The sequence below is a fragment of the Littorina saxatilis genome, linkage group LG17, assembly GCF_037325665.1.
Source record: "Littorina saxatilis isolate snail1 linkage group LG17, US_GU_Lsax_2.0, whole genome shotgun sequence".
NCBI lineage: Eukaryota > Metazoa > Mollusca > Gastropoda > Littorinimorpha > Littorinidae > Littorina > Littorina saxatilis.
This window is the reverse complement of record NC_090261.1, coordinates 25,452,578-25,466,571: the sequence shown is the minus strand read 5'-3', so window position 1 is coordinate 25,466,571 and position 13,994 is coordinate 25,452,578. Positions and strand designations below refer to the sequence as shown.

At 39.1% G+C, this 13,994-nt stretch overlaps 1 protein-coding gene across 1 annotated transcript; it reads right to left on the bottom strand.

Moving 5' to 3' along the window:
* Positions 1–1,265: 1,265 nt before the first annotated feature.
* On the bottom strand, positions 1,266–13,711 carry LOC138952855 (transcription initiation factor IIA subunit 1-like). Its single transcript, XM_070324591.1, has 9 exons — positions 13,556–13,711; positions 12,709–12,810; positions 12,275–12,419; positions 11,545–11,621; positions 10,952–11,057; positions 9,629–9,792; positions 9,005–9,136; positions 7,964–8,053; positions 1,266–7,268 (listed from the first exon to the last, which is right to left on the bottom strand). The coding sequence occupies exons 1-9, from the start codon at positions 13,574–13,576 to the stop codon at positions 7,161–7,163; spliced, it is 945 nt and encodes a 314-aa protein (XP_070180692.1). The 5' UTR covers positions 13,577–13,711; the 3' UTR covers positions 1,266–7,160.
* Between the last annotated feature and the right edge of the window lie 283 nt (positions 13,712–13,994).

The window sequence follows — 13,994 nt, the reverse complement described above, 5'->3', positions numbered from 1 at the left end:
AGATGTCCACATGACGTTGTGTTATACCGTTTGTCATCATCTCTTGTTTTATTTTCGCCCTGATGGTGGATAAAGCTACAACACAGACATTTTCATCCCAGTTTTACATCTTATTATTCTAAACTACCGTTTGGCATCTCTTAACGTTATAATGCGTTGTGGAATGCATGAATTTATGGCGAAAGATGTGACTTCTGTGTGTATCAATATTTCTCTCCGTCTCTCTTTAGTGATTAGTATCCCCCTTATACATGTACCTCTGTTGCTTGTTCATACATTGATTATCGTGTACTTAATGAAATTATCATTGTACATTGTGTGCATGTTGACAGACATTTGGTTCAATGTTCAAATAAAACTGCCAAGATTGAGAAAGAAAAGCCGATTTTTGATTTTTCTCATTAGTACAGAAAACAGAATAAAATCGCGCACTTTCTGTTTAAACGCATCACTTACACCACACGCATGTTTCTTTCACAAGGGCAACGTGGTGTTTTTTGTTTTTTTTAACAGTGCCAGCGGCAAGACTGAAACGGTTTTAAATTGGTTATTGGATGTTGTTTTCATGTACATATATGCTGCAGGCACAGAAAAGCGAAACTGCATTGATGAACAGGAATTAAGCCCTTGCTGCTATTTGGAGAATACTGCTTCACACACACACACACATTGAAAACATTGTGAACACATGACATTTAGCCGAATCAGTGTGTATGTGTATGTGTTTGCGTGTGTGTGTGTGAGAGAGAGAGAGAGAGAGAGAGAGAGAGAGAGAGAGAGAGAGAGAGAGAGAACGAGAACAAGAACAAATCTTTAATTGTCTAAGGCCACAGCCCCTTACAATAGTGGTTAAAATAACAGCAATAGTATCTGCACAGTTATAAATTATAGTCACGCATAAAATTCAACAAATACATTAAAACCCTGATGACATGTCACTGAACCTGATTTATAAGGGTTCGTCTCTTCTGTAACATGAAGAACACAAATCTGCTGAAGCTGTTCATCACATTTTCCTCATTACTGCCACAGAAATACACAAGTTGTTGTTGCAGCGTCTTAGAGTTCGAGATTTTTAAATACTTTGCTCGAAGGTCTTGATAAAAAGGACATACAAATACAACATGGTGTTCATCTTCTTTATCAGCTGTACAGAGAGGACAGTTTCTTGTCGTTTGGTTGAGAGAGAGAGAGAGAGAGAGAGAGACCGACACAAGACAAACTGAGAGAATTTGAATGCACACAAGAAAAAAGCAAAACACTGCTTTTATTTTGACCAAGTTTATTTTGTTGTCAGTATTCATGATCAACTCAGAAACCAATCGCACCTTCAGATATAAAGTTCCTCATCACATCATATGACAAAATTTGACAAGGTTACTTCACTCAACACTCATACAAACACTTCAATAACTTTTGATTGCTCTGAACAGACAACCCAACATCAAAAATGACCAGATTTTGTGAAAACGCACAAAACAAAATAAAAACGCATATGCTTTTTGTGTAGTGGAAAGTATATCTATGTTTAATCTTCACCATGCTTCCTGGGTCGTGGACGACTCAGTCTCACAAAAAGTGTCGATCTCTAACTATTGGGAGTTTTTGTTCAAGACTTCTGTCATCCTGAAACACCATAGGACCCTCCTACCGACCACTTTCTGAAGGATTATCTTTGTAAACAAACAAATGAACAATGACGTAATTTGAACTGGGCATTCCGGATGATGTGGGTCCTGGGCGACCCTGTGGAATTAAAGAAGGATTTGTTTAATGTGTATCCCTATTCAGATGGCGTTGGTCGGGTACGACCAATACTTTTTACGTTGATTTGTTTGTTTGTTTGTTTATTTGTTGCTTAACGTCCAGCCGACTACGCAGAGCCATATCAGGACAAGGAAGGGGGGGGGATGAAGGGGGCCACTTGTCAAGCGATTCCTGTTTACAAATGCACTAACCCATTACTTGTGTCCCAGCAGGCTTTAGTAAAACTAAATTAATACCTACTGGAAGATTACCAGTTTCCAGTATGTTAAAATAGGCTTAACCTATCTACTGCTGGACTTACATCAGAACACTAACAGATTAAACTATACATGAATCGCGAGACAAGCGGCAAGAGAAGAGATTTTTGGAAAAAACACAGGTGAATGAGCAAGAAGGCAGAAAAAAGAAAAGAATTCATGAAGAAAAAGAGAGCATGACAGGAAAGAGGAACCAAAAATCTACCTAACAGCAAACTAGAAAGCTCCTGCGGTTCCAAAAACAGAAGGGGCCTTTAATTTCATAACCGCAGTGCCCCACTGCGGGATTTTTACGTTGAATCCTTCTTTAAAAGTATTGGTCCTACACAACCCACATCATCCCGACTGTAGTCCAAAACATGATCCGATGAAGGTTCTTTCTTTCTTTCTTTGGCGTTTTACGTCATTTTCAACCACGAAGGTTATATCGCGACGGGGGAAGGGGGGAGATGGGATAGAGCCACTTGTCAATTGTTTCTTGTTCACAAAAGCACTAATGAAAATTTGCTCCAGGGGCTTGCAACGTAGTACAATATATTACCTTACTGGGAGAATGCAAGTTTCCAGTACAAAGGACTTAACATTTCTTATATACTGCTTGACTAAAATCTTTACAAAAATTGACTATATTCTATACAAGAAACACTTAACAAGGGTAAAAGGAGAAACAGAATCCGTTAGTCGCCTCTTACGACATACTGGGGAGCATCGGGTAAATTCTTTCTCGTCCCAACCAATATGGGACTCCCCCCTAACCCGCGGGGGGTCCGATGAAGGTTAAAAACAAGAAGAACTAAACTTGATTTCTGAGAGGTCACGGGTTAACTTTTTAATATAACTGTAAGTTTGAAGGTGTAGGACAAACTGTTCGACAAAAAAACACATTTAAAAAAAAGTTTTCATGAGCAATGGGCAGTTTACTTCAAAAGCCATTTATAGCCATGAAGACATAAAACAGAATTCCTGAAACCTACCCATAAAATACCCTGCATGTTTTTTTATCATAACCCTTGTGGTGTCACAGTAACCCTAATAATATCTGAATATGAAACATGAACTGTACAAAAAAAAGTAATGAAAGAAATTTAGAAAACAGGGAAAAAGGATTTGTCACAATTTTTATGCTGAAAAAGTCTTCGCCTGTGACAGTCCAAAACAATAATGAAATCGGTTCAAAGCAGGGAATTTCAAGTAATGGAGGGTTCACACCACACAACTGTATTAGGCAATATACCCAGGTTTTCTGTCCTTGCCTGTAGCTAGCATATAAATGTGCTGTGAGGTACAAAGGACAGTGACATTTCCTTATGATTGGTTAGCTTGAAAACTGCAGGTGAACAGACAGATCTCAATTTATTCTGACAAATCCAGCCAGGAAATGGGTCATGTGTAGATCGACCTTGAATGAAAACAGTTCAAGCAGTTCTAAGTAAATTTCCATAAAACCAAACATATCTTCTTGACCAAGACAGCTACACTTGTTGCATTTTTTGTCAAACTATCAAACAAACAATTGCAAGGAAGTGTGGAAAACATTTCATGCAAATTTACCAAACAAATGATGGCATGACACATTCTGATAATCATCGGTCCACGCTATCGCTGGTCTCTCTGACAGGGTGTATAATTACTGTGCGGAATCTATCAAAACAAGAATACAGAGTTATCTCCCAACTGAGACGAAAGTGATTGCAGATTGGCAAACTTCGACAGTGATCTCCGTTCTGTTCTTCAGTTATGATAAAGACATCGTTCTAAGGTTAAAACAAGTCGAAATGTTGAGACTGCTGTGGGAAGAAGACCGTGATATTGTTGCATCTCTCCCAACTGGTTACGGAAAAAAGTATCGTCTGCTTCGTAGCCAAAGTTGATTATCACGTGACACTGTTGCCATATTTAGAGTTGTTTGCACAGTAAATACACCCGCGAAAGATAGCTCGCTTGAAACTGTCTTACATATCAATTCCTTTGTAATTCAAAAATTACACAACACCATGAAAAATCATTAACGACGATTGCGAATCTGCTTATATCAATAACACATTACAAAAAGCTCTAAATATGTAAATAATCGATTTCTTACCCACAGAAAGAAAACCAAGGCATCCTGTCAAGGGATAAATGAGACCCAAAGGGAAGTAACTCATTTTGACCCGAGTTCAGGATGGGCATGACATAGTTGCCCAATGTCTCTCTCACTCTCACTCGGTGGATTCTTTTCCCAAACACGAGACACTCAAACGAACATTTTAACCATACACAGAGCAAATGCGACTTACTGGCTCACCATAAAGATCACAATACAAAAACAGACGGGAAAAAAACACATTACTCCCTGAAGAGGAACATCAACATGGAAAACCTCTTCCCAATCTCAACACCCAGTACAACTTTTAACTTTAACAAAATCTCACTTGATTAAGATACTTCAGCAAAGGTTACAACACCGAGCAAAACAGCTTTTTTTTTTGGAAGGTGGAAATTAGAAAAAGCATTCTTTGCAAATGGTTCAAGTAAAATACAATCACGACAACCCACCCAATCCCCTTAAAGCCTACATGACATCAAAAAGTTGTGTAGCACAATGCCATTATAACACAACAAATCAACTGAAATAAGTTCCACTTTTATGCACAGAGGTCCCTGTCCCCTCTCCCACATTCTCCATGACAAAAGATAGCATAGCATAACCCCTTAGCTTTATAACACAAAATATCAACTGAATTCCATTACACTTTCGTGTACTGCGGACACACAATAATGGCAAACCAACATCCAAACAATCTTGACATCACAAAGCATCAAAAATAAAAATAAAGAAAAACGAATCAAATTGCAATAATTTAGGCAAAAAATTATGACCAACATGTACACATCTAAGTGCATATTAGGCAATTCAGAAATGCGTCTATGATCAGTACGCCAAGCAAGACAACAGATTTTCCACAACCATATCAAATTGGAAAAAAGGGCAATCACCTATAATATCTGGAGATAGTCCAACAAAGCAACTCAGTTCTGAGGTTCTCTTTAGGGAGCCAGATAAACAAGGTATACTGTACAATTTGTCAGGAAGTACTCAATTGTGAATGTATATCATTGTATACTACAAGCTTACACACCAAACATAATGGATACTGTCCCAAGTTTCATTAGCTTTACATTTCTTCTTCTTCTTCTTCTGCGTTCGTGGGCTGAAACTCCCTCGTACACTCGTGTTTTTTTGCACGAGTGGAATTTTACGTGTATGACCGTTTTTTTACCCCGCCATTTAGGCTTTACATTTAATAGGTCCTAGTGTTCTACAGTACACTAAAAACAAAGACTGTTAGGAAGCCAAATGTGTTCACAAATTCTACGGACTGGCTGTACAAAACTAAGCACCCTTTCCCTCCATATAGGATGTATCGCTCACTTAGTGATTCATTTTTCATTTTATTTACATTTTTTCCACATTCATGTACACATCTCCCTGTATTTAGAACAATATAAGTGCATGGGGGGGGGGGGGGGGGGGGGGGAAATCAGAGAAAAATAGCTTAAAAAAACAAAGCAAAGGATCAACTTTCAACTTTAAACAAAAATGCATGCTTGGTGACCAATGCACGGTTGGTGACTGCAACTGTTCGCAACACACGCAGGCTCATATTAAGTTGACGAACAAGCAGACAAAAGTAAGGAGAGGCCATTGATAATACAATGTACATGTATATGCATTGTATGGTTTCAACAAAAAATTGCAATCAGAGAACAAAAGTATGAGTTCTAAGTTGCTCCCTCATGTCATTATCAGAGGTTACATTAATACATTTCCGTACCTGAACGGGCTTTCAAAAACTGTAAGATATCATTCAAAGATGTATACTTGAACTAAGGTAACCACACACGCAGACATTAACACTCACTTGCATGTTCATGCTCAGAGGCAGCATATGATATACATGTGTATATTAAAGCAGACTTTGATAAAGATATGCAGAGGTTTAACTTTCAGAAGTCACGATCCCATTTGATCCCTTCTCAAACACACACACATTTGAACACTAAAGTCAAGCATACAAAGCATACACACATAACATTTTGAACCATCAAAAACCTTCTTCGTCTACCTAGCTGATGAATCCCACAGCGACATGATTTGCCCTTTAAAGGACTTCAATAGGATGAACCCAACTGCACCACTCATCGACTCCTAACATACGACATGTTCAAACATTTGGTATCTTTCATTCAAAGACATCACTTCATTCTTACTCCCTACCAAGCCTACATGACCAATCTGCAGCAACTCTCATCACGCAAGCATACAGCCACACTTTCTGCCTTTTAGCATAGAGCTCAAAGCCTGAACTGGTGATAACGTGATTTACCAACCCTGGACTTGGACAGGATGAACCACACAGCACCACTCATCCACTCCCAACATTGGGCATGTTAAAACATCTCTTCTGGCATCTTTCATTGAAATAAATTGATCACTTCAGTCTTATTCACTTCTAAGCCCAAATGACCAAATCTGCAACAACTTTCATTACGCAAAGTACAGCCACACTTTCTGCCTGTAAGCACAGAACTCAGAGCCTGAACTGGTGATGTGATTTTACCAGCCCTGGACTTCAAACAGGACGAAACACACTGCACCACTCATATAGCCCTAACAGCAATACATAACAGGTTCAAACATCTGGCATCATTCATTCATTCAAACATATTGCTTCATTCTTATTCACTTCCAAGCATAAATGACTAAACAGATATGATCTGTAGCAACACTCATCACACAAGCCTACAACCACGTTTTCTGCCTTTTAGCATCCAGCTGACAGCCCCAGTTGGTCACAACTGCAAGTTCGCTTGGAAACAGCACTGGGCACCTAGCTGGCATCCACCTGACTCGACCAACATCCCAAGGTTATGATGTTGTTGGCTTTCTATTCATTAATAAAGCCATTATATATGAATAAAAGGCAAGCTGTAACTGCACCAAGTTTGTTGTGTTGATGATACGACAGTCCACTGTACACATACTCATTGCTGGTCCAAACTGCTGACAGGCGACAGAAGCACAGTGTAAAGAGAGAGCAGCCACGACACATTCTCACATCCTCACTATATTGTTTTTCATGTGCAGAAGGGTTACCACTCAGCGTCTCCGTTGGCTCGTTGAAACACATAGTCTTTGCCATTCAAATTCATGATTCCGTCCTTGAGATGAAACTTCCACTTGTTCTTGTTTCTGTTGATCTGTAAAGAAAACATGTAATATGATCTCCATCATTTCTGGTTATAATTTAGTAAAGAACATCTTCAAGGCAACACAGTTACATCAAGTATGTGTGTGTGTGTGGTGTATGTGTGTGTGTGTTCCTCGTGAATTGTTTCTGCTCTACAGAGACCTGTGTGCATGTGCTATGCGAACAGTGTGCATATCTACATGTATTCCTTGTGAATTACATATGCTCATAAAAAAAATGCAATTCATTTTAACTGCATTTTAAGACACTGTTTTCTCTTCATGAAGCCATGAACTGTGCATTAACTCTAAAATCTTCTCCCTGTGAATACTTTTCCAAATTTCAACAGGTTTCAAAGGATAAGTCAAGGATCGATCACTCACCTTGTCTTTTTTGTTTGTTTGTTTGTTTAACGCCCAGCCGACCACGAAGGGCCATATCAGGGCGGTGCTGCTTTGACATATAACGTGCGCCACACACAAGACAGAAGTCGCAGCACAGGCTTCATTGTCTCACCCAGTCACATTATTCTGACACCGGACCAACCAGTCCTAGCACTAACCCCATAATGCCAGACGCCAGGCGGAGCAGCCACTAGATTGCCAATTTTAAAGTCTTAGGTATGACCCGGCCGGGGTTCGAACCCACGACCTCCCGATCACGGGGCGAACGCCTTGCCACAAGGCCAACCGTGCCGGTACTCACCTTGTCATATTGACAAACAATAACATTCTCCGAGTCGAACAGATCGTGGGGATCTTCTTCACTGACATCATCATCACTATTCAAGGGCTCCTGAAAGTGAAAAACACCATTCCTTTCTTTGTCAAACACTTACAGAAGTAATGCGTTTTGCAGTATAACATTGAGTATGCAACACTGCTAGTGGTACAATTACAAAACAAAATTCAAAGAGAAAGTCAGACAAAATAATTATCCCTCGTTTGTTTTAACAGGTTCATAAAACCAAGCGTGTACAGACATACGCACATGCTAGCATCAATCCAGTTTTGCAGTAAACATGGAGTATAAAACAATATTGCTATTTTATATGTTACGTGGATTTCCATTGGTCAATTGGGCAAAACTGAGCTCAGTGCAAAAGTGATATCGACGACATTTCCGTCGATATCAGTTTTGATATCGACGACCTCTTTATTGCTTCCCCACTTCAAAAACAAAAACACCTAAATTTAAAAACATACAAATATATATGAAAATGTAATGATCCCAGAATTTAGTTGAGCAAGTGACTAAAGACTTTTTGAAAGAAAAGACATTTTGAAATACTGAAAAGTACAAGAAAAGAGTGAACAAAAAGAAATAATAATCAGAGGGAGGGATATGGAACAGCCAAAATTGAGACAAATACTTTTATATTTTCTTTACAGTAAATACAAACTGTCCAGAGAATTAGCAATATATCTAACATTGACTGACTGTGTGATGATATCTTCTGCTATTGGTCTGTTTCGACAGTGATATCAAAATCTCGACCTCTGGTCTCGATTTTGATATCACTGTCTCAACAGACCATAGCAGAAGATATCATCACACAGTCAGTCAATATTGGGTACTGTTAATACTATTAATGGTACAACACAAAAAACAAAGAGGCAGTCAAAACAAATCTTCATCCCCATTTGTTCAACCATGTTCATAAAATCCAGTGTGTACACACAAGTGCAAGTGCCTTCATCACTCATTCCATCAGAAATATCAAAAGAAAGAGAATCTATTAAATACCTCTTCTTCTCCTTGTTCCTCCTCTTCATTATGCTCTTCTTCGTTGTCATCGTCATTATCATCATTATCAAAATCTTCATCAGAGGAGCTGCTGCCATCTCCAGTACCATCAAGCTGAATGATTGGTTGGGTCTGCATGGGACAAAAATGTCATCATCATTTAACGATACATCTAGTTTAGGTTACATGGCAAGATACAGAAAACTCAAGTCTCATGTGCTTAATCTTGTTTATATTGCAAAATAACCCTGTCAAAGGTACTGCTGTTGAGATTTCCAAAATGCAAGTAATTGTGATAAAATCGGTGTTACTTGCCTGTGTCTGAAATAATCCAATACAATAATTACCTGCCATGTTTTTGTGAGTTAAAGAAAATACCCCCCAAAATCTTGAGAGAAAAGAAAAAAAAACAGAGAAAAAAAATTCTTGCATACTCAAGACTCAATCATCCTTATAAAGATAAGGAAATTTGCTTCAGTTCAGGTACAAAGTGTCAGGTGGTTTAGAACACAAAAATATACATCACATTGACAAAGAATTAAGAATTGCACTAAAATCATCTGCACATAAACAGTCACTCATAAGAACACACACCGACTCTCCCTTTCTCTCTGTTTCACTTACAGGATTGCCAGGGTGCTGGCGTTGCTGTTGGTGCTGGTGCTGGTTGACACCGGCAATGTGCTGTGTCTGAATGGCGCCCGGGTGTTGAACAAAGGCCTGCTGTGGGATGGTGATAGCTGTTTGCTGTCCCCCGATATTCTGCACCGCTATGTACTGCCCGTTAGCTGCAAACATCAACAGTTGCCAAATCAAATTTTGATCATCTTCATCTTGTTTCACAAAGAAAAATACTATGCCAGGGTTGTTTTCAGACCTCGGCCTTTGGTCACTAACAGTGACACATTAAGTTTTTGCTCTGAAGAATTGATCTGACCCCTGTCAGTTGACCGTCACATAATTTTTACATCATCATGTAAGAGCAGGCATGGGAATTGAAAAAAGTTAAAAAGGCTGAACATTTGTAAGTAATATCAAAGTCGACGGCGCTTCGCGCCTAGCCTTATGCTCCCCCAGAAATTTGTTTCTCCAAAGAACCCAAATAGTGCAATTTGGTGTCATCTGAGCTCCAAGTTTGCCATTAAATTCAGTTTTCAGAACCATTTTTGCCTCCCCTATTTATTTTTTCGGCGGACACTTTTGCTTTTTCGGCGGAACAAAAAAACATTTCGGCGGAAATTTGCCTTTCGGCGGACAATTCCCATGCCTGAAGAGGTATTCTGTCAAAAAAATAATGTCTTGCACTCGTTGCAGCCAAAACGTTTGAACTTACACATATTTTCAATCGAATTCCAACTGACTATTGTCCTCTGAGTCTGGGAACAACCCTGCTATGCTTTTGGTGAAGAGATTCAAAATGACACACATACTTAGAATGGAATCTCTTCTTTCAGTTTCAGGTTTCTGCTGATAGCTAATAGTTTTCTCTTTTAAAATGCTTGCAAAATCCTCTCGAAAACCAAAACCTGGCTGCCTCTATGGCGGTGAGCTGCAGAACACTGACTTAAGCAGCATTACACTAACCATTAAAAACTGACAGATTTGCACAGGAAACAAAAATGCTTTCAAAACCTTTCTATAAAATTTGTATCAATTCACAGATTGAAGAAATCTGAACAAAACGCAAAACAGACCTACATGGCTGAAAATTAAATAAGGCAGTTGGCAACACTTAACATGGAAAATGGAATAACACACACTTACTAGCATGACTAAACAGTAAACCCTTATGAAGAAAGCACACAGAAGCTTTGACATACTAAACTGAAATTCAAGGGAAGCAACTGTAGTGTAACATCAACCAGGAAAGACTACAAACACTATAATGTACTTTCAGCTTTAGTTCACAAAATATTTCGAGAACAGAATTTGTTTTCCTTGGCTCACCTGTAGCTTGTAGCGTGACATTTTGACCTGAAGCACCAAGGGCGGCTAACTGTTGCTGGAAAAGTCCCATCGGTAATGCCATGGTAGCCTGTTGCGCAGCTCCTGTCTATCAACACACAAATACTCCTTACAATTTACATTCCAACCCCCCCATTTTTTCCTGTTCAATACAATATCATATTATGTATTACGCAAAGAAAGCTTCTTAACCTGAATTGAACATGCTGTCCAGTTTATATGTATCCTTCAATCTGTACACTGCTTTGGTTTTGCAGTAGACAATTTGTATATATATCAACCTCAGTTACAACATTTTTTACTTTTAGCAGTACAAAGCTTTTTTTTTTTTTTTTAAGCAGAGTAAAGCTAAAATATCTCAACTCAAGATGCAGAATATCTAAATTTACCACATGGAAAGTATAGAAATTCTCCAACAACTGAGTTTGCTCACGCAGAACTACACAGAGGAAGGGACAAAAACATACAGAGAAACAAAACCTGATGACACGGGTTCCCTAAGCAGTAATATCTTAGCGCAGAGAAATTAACATGTCCAAAACTTTAAATATTGCGTCTCTTGCTGTCAGACTCACCATTTCCTGTTGGCGATTTGTCGTGATGGAGACCGGAAACGACTGCTGAGGTTGCTGGGCTGCTGCTGCCAACACAGCTGTGGGGGAAAAAATCACCCATGTCACTTTTCTCTTCTTCATCTTTTTAGTTTTACAAATTGACAAGACTCTGTCAGTGGCACAGTGCACAAAATGTGTTTGCGAGAAATTTAGTGGCTAATTACATGTACATTTTTTTTAATACTACTACATTAGTACATGTATGTAGTTTGAGCTGAAATCAACATGGATGTCACAGTTGAGCGTTTTCACTTTCAGTCTCAAAATGCAGGCAACACTTCAAATTGCACTTTTATTTGACATAAATTTCACTCATCTTTTGCATGAAATTTTCCATGAATTGAATGGACAGTACTTCTTTTGTTTTATTCACAGACATTGCAAATGAGAGTGGGTGTGGAGATCTATGTAATGTTAGTAAAAAAACATGAAACACAGTTTATGGAGAAGGGAGACAACAATGCTTTAAAACACTATGATGGCAAAACATTCATTCATTTGCTTCTCTTATTCTAATATAAGTCAACAATATTAAAAAAAAAAAAAGGCTTTAGTTTTGTTATCAAAATGCTCAAATTTACACTTCAGATCTCACAGTTTCACCCAGTGTTATGGAACTAGCTATTACTACAAAAATCAACCTGTGAAGATATCAAAGTCAGCATGTACACAAGATGAAGAAAAATCTCACCTCCCCCTGAGACGAAGCCCTGCTGCACTCCCTGTGACTGGTCTGGGGGCTGGTAGAGAATCCCCACAGGTGGGTGTGTCATGCGAATCTCTGGCTCCGGCACTGGCTCTGTGGCTTTCGTTGCCGCCAGCTTGCTCTCCCACAGCTGCAACAGGTGAGAGAAATGTGCACTGTCTGTTCATTCAAATGCTCTTTTCGTTAGAAAGTATGCACAGTGGAGCTGACAATTGGCATTGCGGATTTGATCACGTCCCTCAGTGCACAGTTCGAGCAACCAAGTGTGAAGAAGTCACGTGTTGTTTGACTCTGTGTTTGCAAGGAAGGGCAGCTCTACCAAATCGCACAAAAACCTGAGTTATTTCGGGAATACTTCTGTTATGTTTTTACAAGCTGTTTTGTGTAAATTTTTCAGCAAGATGGAAATGTAGTCTCACCTGTCTCAGCTCCTGCAGCACCTGCTCATCCACCCCCTCATCCAGGAAGGCTTCTTTGACATTGGTGATGACATCGTCTACAACCGTCTTGTACAAAGAACCCTGAAATACACAGAGGCACTCAATAAGATGCAAACTGGCATCAATTCACTGTTAAGCTTCAATTTATCGTTATACTTTATAGTGATTACTACCGACTCTCATTTTATGACGTTATTTTAATCAGTTACTAGTTAGGCTAGCTAGGCTTTATTTACTAAATTACTTAACATTACAGAATAATGTGTTGCATACCCAGCTAAAATGTTCCACCTTCAGTCATTAAAGTTATGTGAAATCACCAAATACATGTAGGCCCCTATGTGGCTTTACTCAAAGTCCAGGGCAAGTAAAATTGAAAAATTGAACTGCAAACACTTTTGTTGACTTTATGTTTCCCAAACAACCAAATGACATTTATTTAATTTTTAAAGCAATGTCAGTTAGTGAGTTACTTTGACATAATCCCCCCCATGCCCTTTTCTGGTGAGCATGAAAAGAATGGCACCAAAACCAGTTGAAAGGAAAATTTGCAAACGTGACACCGACTGGCAGATCATTGCAAATTACGTTATTTCACTCTTTCCTCTTATTATTCTTCACTTCATCCGGTATGATACGTAAGAATGCCTCAAAATACAAGGATATCGGGTTTGGAAATCGGTGTGACGTTGACAGCACAAACGAACACTTGCCATCAGGGTCAAGCTGACGTGCGCAGCTCACAATCGAGCAGCAGGTCGACATTTTTAAACACGTCAAAAAACAAAGAATCTTTGGAACGATTACCATGTTAAATAAAACTCACCACTTGGCTTGTAGTAGTCATTGTGAAATTCGGGAAATATGATCTTGTAATCGTTGACAAGGAATACTCTGGATTGAAGGCTTCTCCGAAGCCGCCCTGTTGCCGAAAAATTGTCCTTATATACCGACAGACGTCTATTTTCCGTAGAGGGGGGTACTTGCAATTTGCCAGCACGAGCGATTTGTGCACAGCGCACCTTGTCGGTCTTTTCCGTGACATATTCGTGTATTTCCGGAAAGACGAAGGCACAGGCGCAAGATAATTTAGAATCTTGTTTCGTTTTCTGAAAACGACAAGCATATTTACAGGTCGAACACAAGTCAAAGACACTCAATTCCTTTCTTTTCCTCTTTTCATAATTCTCCTCCTTTCCTTTGTTTGCTGTCTTTTTTATGCGTGTTGCCTAACATCAACAGCACGTGCTTGGTCATGACTTTCA

Bases quoted from the DNA above. Each gene is read 5' to 3' on its own strand.
- LOC138952855 (XM_070324591.1), bottom strand. From the start codon at position 13,576: ATGACTACTACAAGCCAAGTG. The intron at 12,811-13,555 runs GTGAGTTTTATT...TGTGTATTTCAG, and splicing joins TGACTACTACAAGCCAAGTG to GGTTCTTTGTACAAGACGGT. The intron at 9,793-10,951 runs GTGAGCCAAGGA...TGATGTTTGCAG, and splicing joins TGTCACGCTACAAGCTACAG to CTAACGGGCAGTACATAGCG.